At 37.6% G+C, this 17,310-nt stretch overlaps 1 protein-coding gene across 2 annotated transcripts in view; it reads right to left on the bottom strand.

The window, feature by feature from the left end:
- The window catches only part of esamb (endothelial cell adhesion molecule b), a 42,600-nt gene that overhangs the window by 12,542 nt on the left and 12,748 nt on the right, over positions 1–17,310 (bottom strand). For both annotated transcript variants that reach the window (XM_077208660.1, XM_077208661.1), the window contains exon 3: positions 2,149–2,294. In XM_077208660.1, the coding sequence (XP_077064775.1) occupies positions 2,149–2,294 (146 nt within the window). The remainder of the gene's footprint in view (positions 1–2,148; positions 2,295–17,310) is intronic.

Raw genomic sequence — 17,310 nt, 5'->3', positions numbered from 1 at the left:
GCATATTTGTATTTGATCTGTGTGAATTACCATCTCTGTTCGAAATCTGCAATTGCAGTTATTCGCGGAATTATCAACTTTACGTGGGTTGTGTAATGATAGCAATGATAGCAATGATATGATAATGCAATGATATAGCAAATATAGCAATGAGGCAACCACTGGAGCCAGAAATCAAAACTTTGCCTTTTTATGTGTGTGTGTGTGTGTGTGTGTGTGTGTGTGTGTGTGTGTGTGTGTGTGTGTGTGTGTGTGTGTGTGTGTGTGTGTTGTCGTAGTAAAGAGAGAGAATGGGAGAAGGAAGTTTGTATGAGGTGGACATGGTCACCACAGACCCAAATCTTCTCAGCTGTTGCTACTGTCATATGCTGCACTGTCTCTCCATGTGGCACATTATGTTTGGCACATTGTATGGGTCACTATATCATAACAAGGTATTACAACGTGTAATCAAGTGATGACTGATTAGCAGTAATGTAAATGCTAAATGTCCTAATACCTGTTGCAAAGTAAATGCTCTTAACCTTGCAGTTTTTCACATATCATGTAATACTCAATTTCTCCATTTCTTTGCACAAAACTCTCCAGAAAGTGCTATTTAATGGTTTATTTTTCAAAAAAAAATTCACGGGGGGGCATGCCCCCGGACCCCCCTAGGGAGAGCACCCCCACATAATAAATCCCAATTTAACCCCTGCATATATACATATATATATATATATATATATATATATATATATATATATATATATATATATATATATATAGACATGTGCCGGTATTCGGTAATGCGATAAATCGCGGTAATGAATATGCACGATATTGTTATCGCGGGGACTTCGAAATACCGTGAAAAATAATAGATCCGAATTTTGATTTTTAGAACGCGCATCAGCTTATTTTCCATCAACCGCTTAAAAAAACAATGCGTATATGCTGCGCAAAACACGTGCGCACTTTGATGTAAACAATCCCCACATCACATGTATAAGCACTGTGTGAATGCAGTGTGCACTCTAGTCTAATGTAAACAATCCTCACATGGAAAAGAAGCACGGCGGAAGGAGGAACGCTGCCGATTATTTATCCCCCGCATGGCTGCCAACTCTCACGCATTCAGCAGCTTGAGACTCACGCAATTGACACTTTCACACGGTCTCGCGCCACACATCCATTTTCTCACGCAGAGAAAAATCGCGGAGCAAAGAGGACACTGACACCGACAGACTAGACAGAGCAGGTTACTTTTGATATGAAAAAAATATCAGCTCTCAGGTTTTATAACGAAATTCAGACAATAAATACTGTTTTGGTGCTTGTAAATGACGTGACAGATCGCGCGCCTCAGTTCAAGTAAACAGATCATCTGTTACTTTTTATTAAAGATACAGTACAACCCACCGAAAGGTACGTACTTTCGATCAATCAGTGTTTTTCAACCACGGAAAGAGGTCAATAACACTGCAGGAGAACAATTATGTCACAGAACGTTACATTTACCTCAGGAAAGCCATTTAATGTTAGTTGACTATAAGAAAATAGCTATAGAGAGGAGTATTTTGCTAAATATGTGCACTATATTACATATTTTAATATATGTTTACTTGTCATTATATAATTGTTATTATAATGAAAATTACGGCATATTACATTTTTATATTTATATTATTATTATATTTATATTCTTTGCATTATATTTAATTTCTCTCTGTATGTTTACAGCATTATGTGAGATATATTTTTTCTTGAGAAAAAATTAAATGCAGGCTATCTACTGTAGCCTACCTTATATTTATCCAAATGAGTCAATATTGAATCAAGATTGAAATTAAATCCAAGAATTTAATTGAAATCATGAAAATTGTGTTAAGCAATAATACAAACAGTAGCCTCAGTAACTGTACCATGTAAACATTATAACATGTTGTCACTAAAAAATAAAATTAATGTTTTGACAATCACAATTACAATTGCAAGTATTTTTTAGATACCCCCAATCCGTCTGTTTCTCTTGTGCAATTAAAATATCGTGATAATACCGTATACCGTGATAAAAGCTCAATCAATTAATCGCAGCATGAAAATTTGATACCGGCACATGCCTAATATATATATGTATATATATATATATATTCCAAACATACTCACCTGTTTGGAATCATTGCCCCAGAAGGTCCAGATGATTGTGTTCTTCTCGATGGAGGTGGTAGGGGTGTACCAGGCCTCCAGAACAACCATTTGTCCCATGATTACTTCCATGTCTTTCCGTGGCACCTCGACTTGCTGAGAATCACCTGTGATAGAAGTGAAACAGCCAGTGATGGGACTTATCCTGGAAATCAGAGGGCAGGTTCGGCAACCGTGCTTGACTTTTAGGTGACATCATTAAATTGTACATTTAAAAAAAAAAAATCATAATCCTACACAGGCAAAATTCCTAATCAATTAAAAAACACACACACACACACACACACACACACACACACACACACACACACACACACACACACACACACACACACACACACACACACACACACACACACACAAAAGGAACCTTTACAGCCCATCAGGTCCTAAAAATTATGAACTGAAAAAATTAATAAGGTCATATATAACTATTTTTAGCAAATTCTGTAGAGAAAAATGCATATTCTACAAGAGCAAAATATAAATGCATGCATATTTTCCGAGCATAGCTGTGGTATGACTTCATTTGAAAATAACTAATTAAAGTAATTGAAGTATTTGATGCGCTCCTCAGCGTTAAACAGCAAGAGGCCACAATGAATTGCCAACCTAGTTTGCGCAAACAGTGAAATATGAAATATGAAAATATAAAACAAAAATAACTGGTTAATTAAGAATAAAATTATCTCCTTGAATAAGAACATCTATTGCCCACACACGCAATGGTTCCACTGAAGGAAATGTGCTAAATGATACCTTGAGGTGACTAATTTAAGCAGGGATCACTCACAGGGCAGGGAGTCTCCTGAGCTGCTCAGCTGGAGGTGGATCAACTGATCCCAGCATTCCCAACTGTCCTGGTCAGCCAGTTTGGCGGTAGATCCCTCACTTGCAGATAAACGGGGTGGTGGAGCTCTGCTGAGCCGCGCTACACTGCACTTCTGCTATATTCCCTTTACTTTCAGCTTTAAACTGAATCTGTCTGTGACGTAAAGACGCCGGTTTCTTGCTATAGACTGAACACTGCCCACAAGCTGCTTTGTTATTGCTCATGAGACTGCGCCTCCATTTTTTAATTTCTGTTGTGGATCTGGACTAGTAATCCTCCAACAATCCACGGCTCAATCTAGCAACGCTTTCTCCTGGCTCACGTGAAACAAGTCAAACTCAGCTGGACTTAAAGATGATGTAACCGACCGCTCCTTTGACAAACGCTTTCACTGCTGGATTGCCTTCATTCATATTGTCACAGAAAGATAAACCTCCCAGATTAAAGGACCTGATGGGAAACTGATCTAAATATATCCACATTCCTTATCATTTATCCTTATTTCATCTCACAGAGGGAGCTATACAATAGTACATAATCTCATCATGCAAAGAATACTATTATTATATTATTATTAATAAGAAATGGTTCTTGAGCAGAAAATCTGCATATTATAATGATTATGAAAGATCATTTGACAATGAAGACTAGAGTAATGGCTGTTATTTTAAATTATTATTATTATTTTAATTTACAATTTAACTGTTTTTACTGTATTTTTGATTGAATAAATACAGCCTTGGAGACCATAAAGACTTACTGACCTCAAAATTTGCAAAATATATTAAACATACAAGTCTAACTAAAGACGAGCATAAAAGTGTAGTTAAAGCTTTCCATGGATATTTAGAAGAGCACAATTTACCTCGGATTGTCTGATTCAATCATAACATTACCCAAAACAGTATTGTACTAGTTTCTGTCAGCCAGTTTTTTTTTTGCACATTGTCAACCCTTAATCTTTTTAGTGGTAAAAGCTCAATCTTCCCCTTCATCCCACCCTGGGACTTTGGAGGGAGTGTAAGTAGGACATGCATCGCCTGGGCTCATGAAAGCGCTGCGCCGATGTGTGGCGGCTCTCTGATGTGCCTCTGTGTGCCCAGGTTTATCCCTTATCTTTCTGAGCCATAGTTGTTTATTAAATCAAGGAACATCTTCCTAATCCCGTCACTGGCTCCATCTGTGCCGCTATAGACAGACACACACAGTACCAAGGTGGGTAGCCTGACACGGACACCTTGATTCGAGGATTACCACGTGGACACACTGCACACACAAATACATGATGCATGTATATTTATACACAGACCAGCTGAACACGAGTAAAAGTTTAGATCTTCATCCTGAAATAAGTAAACAAGCTATGCATTGTTTGCACTGCTAAAACAATCAGCTGCTGTTGATTGACAACAACACTGACATTGATCTCTGGGATTGATATTCACACCAGTCTAACAATGTGCACGGTAGTATTTTATACTTTAAGAAGGTGAAGACAGGAGAAGCTGCACAAAAGCAATGAGTGAGGGACAACTTTTGGAAATGTGTTGAAAATATCACCCCCCTACATTTAAAAATCAAACTAATGAATGGAAAAAGAGATCACTACAGACTATTGCCGTTACAGAAGGCCACCTAATGAGGGCAGCACAATACTGATGGATGTAACAAAGTAAAGATGAGTTAAGATAAACAGATTTAACAGGGTATATGTCAATGCCACTGAGTTTTATGTGCATTCAATGGAATCAGAAATCCAGATCAGACAACAAAGCAAATTTTAATGTAGTGTACTTAGAATTTGTATCAAAAGACAAAAACAACACACAATTCTACATATTATATAAATATAAAATAGTTTATATAAATAAAATTAATTGTATATGATCAATAAGAATATAATTTTGTTCATAAATTAATATACATTATAAAATAAATCAAAAAGTCATTATTCACTGACACTCTTCCTGTTCCATTAAGCTGTTAACTCAAGAACTATTGTGACCAGATCACAGAGTCTGTGAGTTTAAGGGTGTGTTCACACTTGTAGTTTGGTTTGCTTGGTTCGTTTGGTCCGGATCACAAAAAAAATGCTTGAGCATTCTGTCCTTTTTAGGGTCGCAACTTGTGACATCATGTCCCGTTTTTGGTTTTTTTACATGTCTTTGGTCCATGTTGCATTTATATATCATTTGAACCACAACAGAGTTCATGTAGAAGCAGACTAAGATCCGTCTTTTTAGCGGTGTCGGGTCCGCTCTGCTTGTTTGGTGCGCACCAGGGTTCAGATGGCAGCATTCACATTAATTCAAATGAACTGCACTTACAGAGCAATCACAACAGGGTTCGTTTTAACCCAACCAAACATGCCAAGTGTGAACACACCCTAACTCAACAACTGTTGAATCAGTCTGATTCATCCAATTCAAGAATCAGACTGATCTGATTCAATTCACTGGCTCAATGATCCAGTCAAAACAGATCTCAAGTTTACAGCTTACTGGAGGGGAATAACAACTGAATTAATGTCTATTCCTCACACTAAGCTATCATGGCTTCAATAGATTTTGAATAGATGTAGTTAGTATATGGTAGAATAAAAAAGCGGCGCAACGATTCTTCTAAATTCTCAGAAAATAAAAGCATACAAAATTTGGAATGACAAAAGGGTAAGTAAACAAGGATGATGTTACAAGTAAGAGCATTTGTAGGCAACAAATAGGCTATAAGTAACTAACTTCATCAAAAGGTTCATTGTCAAGTGTAGGCCTATCTAAAAGCAAAAACTGACATTTCCTGGTACATAGGTGCTCAAAAACAGACAAGAAGCTTTTATCAAATGTCCTTCCTGAAAAGAAAAAACCCTTGAGCCGGGTGTTGATAGTAGCTTACTCCCGTTAAACAGAAACCCATTGTCTTCTAATATAATCTCCTCTTTTGCTTGTCTCCGGCTCACAAGGGTTGTCTGATAAAGCTTTAGCATGAGCGATCTGAGCCAGCCTTAAAATACCTGCTAATCTTGGGCAGCTGCACATTAGAAAGCACTTTACTGAGGTATGAGCGATGCAGCTCAGGTCTGATGAGTACGACTAACCTTTCCCATTTGATTTTAAAATCCATTGTTAGGGGAACGCTGGGTTTAATTATCAGAGAGTTTACCTTGAGAGCGAGAGTGCTGAGAGCGAAGTCTGTGGCATATGGTGACACTGAGTGAAGTCTGCAAGGGCTCATATGTGTAAATATAAATGCTCTATTTTGAATAATAAACATTTGGTGAACGTTCCTTTAAATACGGTTACATCAGTCTAATCTTTAGTGCTTTTTAAAGCAATTTTCTGTGTGTTGTCACATCAAAGGGCCTTCTTTCAAGTTTAGATCAATTCTTCATGCATAGATGGACACAAACAGGCCGTAGTCAGGGGAGGACAATCAGAAACATTGTCCAGCATACCAAGGTATTTTAGGTTGTAGCCTACTTATCCAGGCCCTGTGGATTTAAGCAATGGTCCGGACATAACACAGTATATACTACCTACTGTACATAGGCAGCACTCTAACCACAATTGAACCTTTTTAAAGGGTTAGTTTACCCAAAAAATTATTTAATTATCCCATAATTTACTCCATTTAATCCATCTGCTTGCTTGTAGCCTATAGCCTACATTCCCAATAAGGTCCGAGTTTGGTCTTTTATGTCACTGTATAAGTCCATTAAGCTACATTAAGCGTCCCGACGCCTGGGGAGTCCTGGAGTATGATGTATTGAGGGAACCCCCAGTACTGCAGCACAGCGCCGCGATATAAATTTAAGGAAACTAAACAAACGAGAGAAATATATGTCTTCCTCAGATGTAAAGACTGATATGTAAGTCAGCATTGGGGAATAATATTATAATCTCGTTCACAGTAGAGAAAGTTGCTTACATGTACAAAAGTAACTGTGAAGACTTAATTTGTAAACACAGCTTTTGTTTTTATCAGCTTTTCCATATATACTGAACAAAATTATAAACACAAAACTTTTGTTTTTGCCCCCATTTTTCATGAGCTGAACTCAAAGATCTAAGACTTATTCTATGTACATAAAAGGCCTATTTCTCTCAAATATTGTTCACAAATCTGTCAAAATCTGTGTTAGTGAGCACTTCTTCTTTGCCGAGATAATCCATCCAACCTCACAGGTGTGGCATATCAAGATGCTGGTTAGACAGCATGATTATTGCACAGGTGTGCCTTAGGCTGGCCACAATAAAAGGCCACTCTAAAATGTGCAAAATGTGCAAAAAGTTGAAAAGAGGAATATTTATTTGAAATATAAATCTTTTGTAACATTATAAATGTCTTCACTGTCATTTTTGATCAGTTTAATGTGTCCTTGCTAATTAAAGTATATATATATATATATATATATATATATATATATATATATATGTATATATATCTGACATATACGTATATTTATATCTTCTCTCAACTGTCGTCTTACAAATATGTTTCACTGAGTCAGTCACAATGAATTCTGGGATTGCCTTGTCCATGAAAGATGAATGTCATCCTGCCGAATTTGACCAAAATGAGGGATATTAGAAACTTCCTATCTTTTGGAACAGGCTTCAGGTCAGCAGTGTGTCTATGATGATGATGAAAATCCTGTCTACTGTAGGTAGTCAGCTCACTAGTATTGAACAGAGCCTTTTACCTTTCCTCCTCTCAGCAATTCACTTTTCCTCTCTTTTTGCACACATACACCCCTATAATAACAAATATTAATCTTAAAAAAGAATAAATTGGACAATGGAGGCTATATATTGTGACATGACATTATGGGAGATGCTAAAATAGAATGACTGCGGGGCTTGAGAAAAACTTATCGGCCATAAATATGGTCTTAAATCAATGTGACTTTTTTGCTCTCAGTCATCATGACCCAAGCTGTCAGCTGGATTTTCAGAGAAACTGAAAAAACAGAAATAATACCTCTATATATATTGAGAGTTAATAGACTCTACAAGTTCAATCAATAACTGATCATAAAAAAACACGAGTAGACTGTGGTGCAGACAGACAGATATATAGATTTTCAATAAACACCTTTAGGGGACATTCCAACTGGTTTTGAATAATCTGAGCCGCAACCAAGATCATTATATTTGTTTACATGTCTGACTGCTCTTGAACTGCTGCATATGCTTTGTTTTGATTGCTGTGTTGGTCTGGGAGAGCGCTATAAATCTAAAGAGTGCTGCTAGAGTGTGGAGAGCATCAATCAGCCTGAATGTGACGGGCATCCATCTCTGCCACTCAGGTCCACAGGAAGAAAATTATGCCGTTCCACAAAGCTACTCTCTCCGTAGCCTCCGGCATATGGACACAATCTCCTCCTACAAATCTGTGCAGAAAATATTAATCCATGCAACAGGCAGATGGATCGGTCTTGAATTATGTATAGAGCGCAAGCTCAAGCAGAAGAATTACTCTTGCAGTCTAGAGGCACATCTGATGTACAACATAAAAATCATGGTTATCAGGTTCTTGTGAAGGAAAGTCAGGAGAGAAGATCATTATGGATTCTGTGGATGGGATGGCATTCACAGAGTCGGAGGAAATTTAATGGCCATAAAAGGCTATCAGGAGAGATGATGCCGCATGTTGCCTCGGGTCCTGAAGATAAGCATGGATGTAAAGCAGTTCACTCGTTCCTTCTGTAAAAGACTGCAGAGAACGATTGATCAAAGTGTCCTCACACTGTACTTACAGATTCTTGGTTTGTTTGCTTCACATTTGTCTTTTTGTTTAAATAAGCCCAAACGCTTTGAATCAAAGGAAGTCTAGACAGTCATAGAATAACGGATTGAATAACGACAACTGACATCCTGCAGGATCCCTAAAAATTCTTTAAAAAACTTTAAATATGGATAAGAATTCTTATCAGCAAATACTGATACTAGTGAGATGATATACTGGGATCTTATTGTGTCCAGTAATGAAATTGGCTTTATTAGACACCCTCCATCCGCACACCCTTATAAGATGTCCATCATCTAATCATACGCAGGTCTGTGAAGCTCATATTCAGAGTGGGCTGTTTGAATTATAAAAAGAACAAAAATGAAATCTAGACTAAATCACTGAGACCTTAAATCAGACTCTCCAGCCATGAGCTGTGGGATAAATATTTAGATGTCAGCGAGGGGAAAGGATACACTGTCTTTTCATCTCTTGGATGTATCATTTCCAGGGAGATCAGACAGCTGCTATGGTAACCTCAGAGCTGACATCCTCTTTGAAAGTTTTATTGGGAGGTTAATTAGGCTGTTCCAAAATACGTACAGAAAATATATACAGTATACACTGGTAAGATTTTTTTAAGTTTTAGAAAGAAATCTCTTATGCTCACCAGGGCTGAGTTGATTTGATCAAAACTACAGTAAAAATAGTATTGCGAAATATTATTACAATTAAAAATATCACTTCTCTTTTTGAATATATTTTAAAATGTTATTTATTCCTATGATGGCAAAGCTGAAGTTTCAGCAACATAACTCCAGTCTTCAGTGTCATATGATCCTTCAAAAATCATTTTAATTTGCTAATTTGCAGCTCAAGAAACATTTATTATTATCAATGAAAAAAACAGTTGCTTAATATGTATGTGGAGACCATGATCCATTTTGTCCTTACTCTAATTTTTGATCAAATTAATGTCCTTGCTGAATAAAAATCTTACTCACCCTAAACTTTTGCGTCACATACTGCTCCAAGACGCAAAGGTTGAGGATCCAAATGCAGTTTATTTTGAAAGGGTAATCCAAAGGCGTAATCTAAAGTACAGGCAAGTTCAAACACAGGCAGGCAGTCAATACAAACAAACACAACAAAAAGGAAGGGGACACAGGCAAAAAGGAGGAATCCAAGAAACAGGCAAAGATCAAAAACCAAGAACACTAGACCAGGGGATCAACAGAGAGAATGCTTGGAATTGCAGTGTAACACTAAACAAGACTTTGCAGGGAATGACAGAAAGAACCAGGCTTATATAGCGTGAGTAAACAAGATAATGAGACACAGGTGTATGTGATAATGGATGATGGGTAAAGGATTATGGGGAATGGAGTCTGTGGATGTGTTGTGATTGTCCAGATTGGGATGCCCTCTGATGGACATGCCGGGCACTTCAGATGCTCCTAACATAGAGAAGTCCAGCAGGGAGGCAGAGCGGAGACAGACAAGGGGGCGGGACGGAGGTCAAGGTCTGTGGAAAGGGGGAAAGACTGGAGACGGAGATTCAGGGGGCCAGGGCGGATCCAACGCTTCAGGGGCCCAGGGAGGTGCCAGTTGGTCAGGCGCAGAGGTGGCCAATCTTGTCCAAAGACACAGGCGTAGAGTCGGCCATCTTGTCCGAAGACACAGGCATAGAGTCGGTCATCTTGTCCCAAGACACAGTCGTAGAGTCGGCCATCTTGTCCGAAGACACAGACGTTGAGGCTGCCATCTTGTCCGAAGACACAGGTGTAGAGGCGGCCATCTTTTCGGAAGACACAGGAGTAGAGGCGGCCATCTTGTCCGAATACACAGGCGTAGAGGCAGCCATCTTGTACGAGGGCTCTGAAACGGTGGCCATCTTGTCTGAGGGCTCTGGGGATGGAGTTGACGTGTGTGTTGCCCATACACACAAAATAGCCGTGGTCATGATGATCAGCGCTGTATCTCCAGAGCTGACTCAGGCACGGCGGATATCTTGTTTGAGGACTCTAGAAGGGACGACCTTGACGTGAAGAAGCTCAGGCTTGGCAGGCATGACGTGAAGAACCTCACGCTCGGCAGGCATGACGTGAAGAAGCTCAGGCTCGGCAGGCATGACGTGAAGAAGCTAAGGCTCGGCAGGCATGACGTGAAGAAGCTCAGGCTCGGCAGGCATGACGCAAAGAGGCTCTGGTATGGGAACCAAAGGACAGGGAGGTACATAAAACACAGGACTAGCAATCATCAGACCTGGGACTGCTGGTGACTGTGGTGGTCCAAGCTCCGTGGCCACTGGATCTTGGAGTGTGGTGCCCCTCCCCAAAAAATGTTTAGGGGACATGTCCTCCTCAACCTCCCCAACAGTGAAGGAGGAACCAGTCAAATGAAGGGCATAACCTAGGAACTCGCTCAGTGATCCTCAAAGGACCATCACATATTAATGTGGATTGTAACGGGTTGTTGAGTCCATAACAAAAGAAGTCAATGATAGCATAGTCTGGGAGTTTAGTGAATTTGGCAATACCTAGGAAGTCCTGAGTGTGGTCCTCGAGCGAGCGAGGTCCTTGACGAAGGCGGACGAGACGTCCTGCTGGATCCATATTGGCGAAGTCTTCTACCATGTACTGCTCCAAGACACAAAGATTGAGGATCCAAATGCAGTTTATTTTAAAAGGGTAATCCAAAGAAGTAATCCAAAGTACAGGCATGTTCAAACACAGGCAGGCAGTCCATACAAACAAACACAACAAAAAGGCAGGGGACACAGGCAAAAAGGGGAATCCAAGAAACAGGCAAAGATCAAAGATCAAAAACCAGGGACACAGGAACACGGGGGCACGGGGACACAGGATCAACAGAGAGAATGCTTGGAATTGCAGTGTAACACTAAACAAGACTTCGCAGGGAATGACAGAAAGAACCAGGCTTATATAGGGTGAGTAAACAAGATAATGAGACACAGGTGAATGTGATAATGGATGATGGGTAAAGGATTATGGGGAATGGAGTCTGTGGATGTGTGGTAATTATCCGGGTTGGAGTGCCCTCTGATGGACATCCCGGGCACTCTCACTGGTGATCGTTACACGCACACCCAACAGCTGATCGTTTATTGCAATAAATTCCTTACATTTTTGGGTAATTCCTTTTTTCTTTGATGCTATCTTGAGAAAACTTCTTTACTTTTTCAAATACCTGAGCCACAGAAGGTGTCGGAACACTGGGAGGCTGTAGTTTTTTCTTGGCAGCACTGAGGCAAATTAAATTGGATGTGTTGAAACTATTAGCTGTGCTACCCCCTCTTGATATTTCTGCAGAACCCTCATTGCAAATGGCAATTTTCCATCCATCCAATTTCCAAACCGTTGGTCAGATGTGGGTACAGCATAACATCATACAGGTATAAATTCCTTTTTAATTGAGTATTAAATTAAGGTTTATAGATCCTAGTTTCCATGACAGAGTTCAAAATAGTTTTTTTCATTACTACTGGAGCTGCTAGATTGCTAGGTTTCAAATGATTATTAAACAGCAAGCACAAACTACACAAAAGCGACAGCCCTTCCCGAATTCACTCGCTCATTTTCATTCACTTCTTCTAGTGGACTATATTAGTGGAGTAATGTAGGGGAATAGTATAGAGTGATTTCAAACAAAGCTTGTGTTATAAGTTACATAAAAAACACCATTAAAATAGATGGTACAGTTTTTATACAAGTGCATGTCTGAGATAAGGCTCAAAAATAGAACTAAAATGCTTGATCTGACCTAGACAAATAAGAGGCCCAATGGGAGCTGGGATGAATGCGAGAGGTCTGTGCCGAAATCCCACAGGGCTGCCCCGTACAGCTGTGGGACAGAGTAGACCCCGTGCTGAGGCTCAGGTGTTTTATACAGTTGCCAAGCAAGAGCAAAGGAACTCAAAGCTAGAAAACAGAAACATGGAGTGTTTCGTCATGCGCTCCAGTGGAGAGCTGGAAAACCTTCAAAATATTGTCACATCCAAATCTGAAAGCTCTCTCGCCACAGCAGACCATCAAGACTTCATTTAATGCCATTACTAGAATACCCTCCTGGGATGGGAGTTTAGATAACATACCACAGTCCACACTAAAAAAAAAATTAAACAAAAGTTTGGAATTTTAAATGTACGAAACACATAATTGTGCAAAATACAGCCACTCAAGCTAGCAAGTTTGCTACCATTCAAAAGTTTGCTGTCAGTGAGATTTTTTAATGTTTTTGGAAGAAGGTTCAACAAAGGCTACATTTATTTTGTCAAAATTCCAGTAAAACAGTAATATTCTGAAATATTATTCCTTATTATTTTATAATTTAAAATAACTGTTTTCTATTTTAATATGTAATTTATTCCTGAATTTTCAGCATCATTACTCCAGCCTTCAGTGTCACATGATCCTTCAAAAATCATTTTAATACAGTGATTTGGTGCTCAAGAAATATTTTTTATAATTATCAATGTTGAAAACAATTATTTTACTTAATATTATTTTGTGTATGGAGTGGAAACCATGATACCTTTTTTTTCAGGATTATTTGAAGAATAGAAAGAACAGCATATATCTTAAATAAATATTATGTATTATTTATTTGTATGATTGTATTATTATTATTATTAGTAGTAGTAGTAGTAGTAGTGGTGGTGGTAGTAGTATATAAGTATATATTTAAGTTTTTATTCACCAATACTGTTCACCTATCTGTTTGGTATGGTGGTTCATCTATTCTGATCTGTGTATAACACAAGGACGTCTCACTTGTCAGGAGAACTGGGATGGTTGACTCTTGGTAGATGATGAGTCACTGTGAATCCATATCATCATATGCGTTATTGACCGAAACCATTAGTCTGACCTAATGCATGTGGATCATTTTAAGACTGTATTAAGAGACCTAAAGTTTAAAGTGACTAGTTTAAATGGTCATTAGCTCAGTTTAGAAATAAAACTAGTAAAGTCTGAGTAAATCACCAATCGAACTTTAGATTAGAAAGGAATTGAATTGCTTAGGGGCATTTCCCCCAGAGAAACCTGTGGTAAAATACCTTGCTCAAGGAAAACATTGCCGTTTCATGACTTGTGTCAATGTTGCAATGCACTTCTCAACAAACACCATAGAAACTGTCTAGACAGTAATCATTTGAAAGGTCAGCGGCAAGCAGGGTCAAAGTTGACTGCATTGAAAACAGATGCAAATCAGGTGAAGGGGCTTTTACAGGAGTTGAGAAACACATTAATGCAAGGATGATAAATCTTTTGCTTTGCTCCCAGCCTGTTTGCCTGTTGATGATAAACCACAAGAATGAGCTTGGAAGATGAATGAATCTTATTAAATGCTTGACATGTTTATGACTCTGCTGAAAGGACAGGTTAGGACACCCAGAGGGAGGAATAATATTGTCACAGTGCTTTGCAGTTATACAAACAAAACATAGTATAAAACTAACAGAGCATTTTTACACACCACATATGCTACCGTAAACACCATACAATAAAGGATAAATACAACTGTTATCATGATGAGTTCTTAGAAGAAACTGATGTATTTGTGTGGTCGTGAGAGGGTGGTACCTGATGACACTTACGGCTCTCATGTGAATTGGTATATCTTAAAAAAAAATCATAAATACACTACTGTTCAAACGTTCCATTCAGTTCAGCCAGGACACATTAAATTGATCAAAAGTGACCATAAATATATATATAATAAATATATTTGAACTTTTTTATTCAAAGAATCCTGAAAGAAATGTATCAGTTTACACAAAAATATAAAGAAGTACAAGTGTTTTCAACAATAATAAGAAATGCTACTGAAAAGGAAGTTTCGTACATGCACAGAAAATATCTTGATTCTGTTAAAAAATAAGGTCTTTCTTTCCGACAAAACTGCTGGAAGTGCCTCTATTATGCTTTTTCGAATATTAACTTTAATGCAGAGTGCAATATAGCTGTTTGTGAATGTAAAAGTCTGAAAAGTTTTAAAGATCAAAGTGCATAACAAAGTTGTCAGCAATTCCAGTCTCAGTTCCTGCTACATACTGCTAGTACGTAACAATGCAACACATTTGTAAAAATGTAAAAAATCAGGTATGGTAGGTGTTTTGTTTCTGACATGCACTAAGCGGTATTCCAATCACAACAGACTGGACTGTCCGACCAATCAGAGCAGAGCAGGCTCTCGGAAAGAGTGGGATTAGAGAGACTGATTCTTCAAACAAACCGTTTTCAGACTCTTTGAGAAATGAGGTGATGTGCAGCGTATATTATGAACAAATTAAAGTGTTTTTTTTTACCTTTGATGGATGTAAATCTATTGTAGGAGACCAAAAAACTAAATTAGGAATTAAATTAAAGCATATTAGGGAACTTTAATTTAAAATCATAACATAGATCATAAATCATATGTTGAAATAAATTAGGTAAACTATTTCAATAGGGTTACCAATTTTTTATGTTTAGGGTTAGGGGTTGGTTAGGACAATATATCAATTAAATTTTAATAACTAATAACTAAATAATTCCTGAAAATTAATAATACAAATGCGGAATTGAATAGTAAGTGGTCCTAGGACTGTGGTCCTGAAACTGCAGCCTCTGGTATTGCAGGAATACCCAATTTAAAATTTTGTAAACAGTAGTTTATATATGTAATATGTAATAAATGTAGTAAATATATATAAATAAAACAGGTTGATCTGTTGCTGAATCCCAAGCAACTATTAGTCATAACATAAGCTGATGACATGTTTCTTATTAAGTTTTTTGCTATCTGTGTAACTCATGAAATTCAAGTCATTAGATGTCACAGATTTCTGCATCTTGTCACATTATCCATAATACATTACTGCAAGACATAAACAACATGCACGTATTTAAACAAAACAGCCTTCACTCTTCACACTGAAGGAGCCGCATAACTGTCACACTGAGCTGCGTTTTAATCTGTCAGCAGATACCAGCTTGCAAAAGACTAAATCAGGACAGAACAGCACAGGAAACGTCTCCTTCCTCTAACTGTGACACACACTATTTAGTTAGTAATTCACAGGAAAGTCTCCCTGGAGCAAACCTGAGGTCAAATGCTTTACTCAAGGGAACAAGAGTGATAGGTTTCCTCTCAAGTTGCCTGGACCTAGGTCCTGAGACCAAAGTGTGCCGTGTTGAAAATGACCTGGATATTGATTAGTTTAGTATGAGCTTATTCAAACTTAAAAAATGGCTGTAAAAATAACGTTTAAATGCTTACCTTACACTGTAAAAAATTATTGTAATTGTAAAAGTATAAGATTGCAAAAATGCTACGGTAAAAAAACTGTTAATTGGTTAAGAATAAGATTCCTGTTGAAAAACTATAGTAAATGGTCACAATAAAATATTGTTTCATTTACAGTTGTTGGAAGTGAAAAAGAACAAGTCGTCTAATATTTTACGCTACAATGAAAAAAATGTCAATTGTGTCACTTCAAATTTGATGTTTTTTTCATTTAAATAATTGTTTCTTAGTTCTATGTTATTCGTTATGTACATTAGGGTCTCATGTTACATATTAAGTAGCTAAACTAATGTTTATTGCATTATTTTAGTGTCATGTGTGTTACCATGATAGTGTTTTGTATTTGTGTGCAAATCACTATGAACATTCTGTACAGTATATTAGTATTTACATCAGCTTGTGGAAAAGCTATAATACTGAGCTTTGATTCCCCACATGTCATTTTCATTACCACCTGTGTTTATAATATAAATATAAAGGTATATATAACGGTACAGAGTTCACTTCAGTAGATTGAACATTATATCAATTAATGAAATATACTTTTTTACTGTATATTTAAGTTCAATCCATACAACCTAAAATATTACTACTTTTTTACGCTAAAATTAATTTACCGTAAATTTCACAGGTTTTTTTAGTGTAGAAGAATGAACTATTGGCCTAAATTATGCTCACACACAAGTCTATTTATTCTTTGTATGCAACAATGTCTCAAGGTGGAGGAATCTTGTGAAATCTGCAGGTGTTTTACTGACGCAGAAGGACATCAAGGACGTTAGACAGCGCTCCTTTTAGACCGAGTTCTGAGATAAAACTATGAATATACAATAGGTTTATATGTCATGCAATAGACCTGGGTCAGAGGAAAACACACTGTTTAATTTGATGGAAACAAAGCTCTGAGGGATGGCGGTACACTTTAGTGCAGTTTGACATACTAATATAGGTCACATCTCATTTTTACACCCCATGCCATGCAAAGTGTTTTGTTTACTGACATTTTATTTTCAATCCTTTCTGTGAGCCTTGTTTTCGTTCATGTCAAATTACCTATGGCGTCTATAACCCAGCCCTAACTAAAATCTATAACAGAAATAACAAGGGGATATTTAAATGCACATGAATATACTGCCTGAATGGTAAGCGAAACCAATAAAATGAGGAGGATAAATATGAAGTCAAATTTATAATGATGCCGCTTCACAGCATCATGGATTTAAAAAACATAAATACTAAACCAAAACAAACAC

This window comes from Siphateles boraxobius, unplaced genomic scaffold, assembly GCF_051911475.1.
Source record: "Siphateles boraxobius isolate OS27281-9 unplaced genomic scaffold, OSU_SipBor_1 6, whole genome shotgun sequence".
In the NCBI taxonomy this organism is placed as follows: domain Eukaryota; kingdom Metazoa; phylum Chordata; class Actinopteri; order Cypriniformes; family Leuciscidae; genus Siphateles; species Siphateles boraxobius.
Note: the sequence above shows the minus strand (reverse complement) of the source record. Positions and strands in the feature narration are given on the sequence as shown.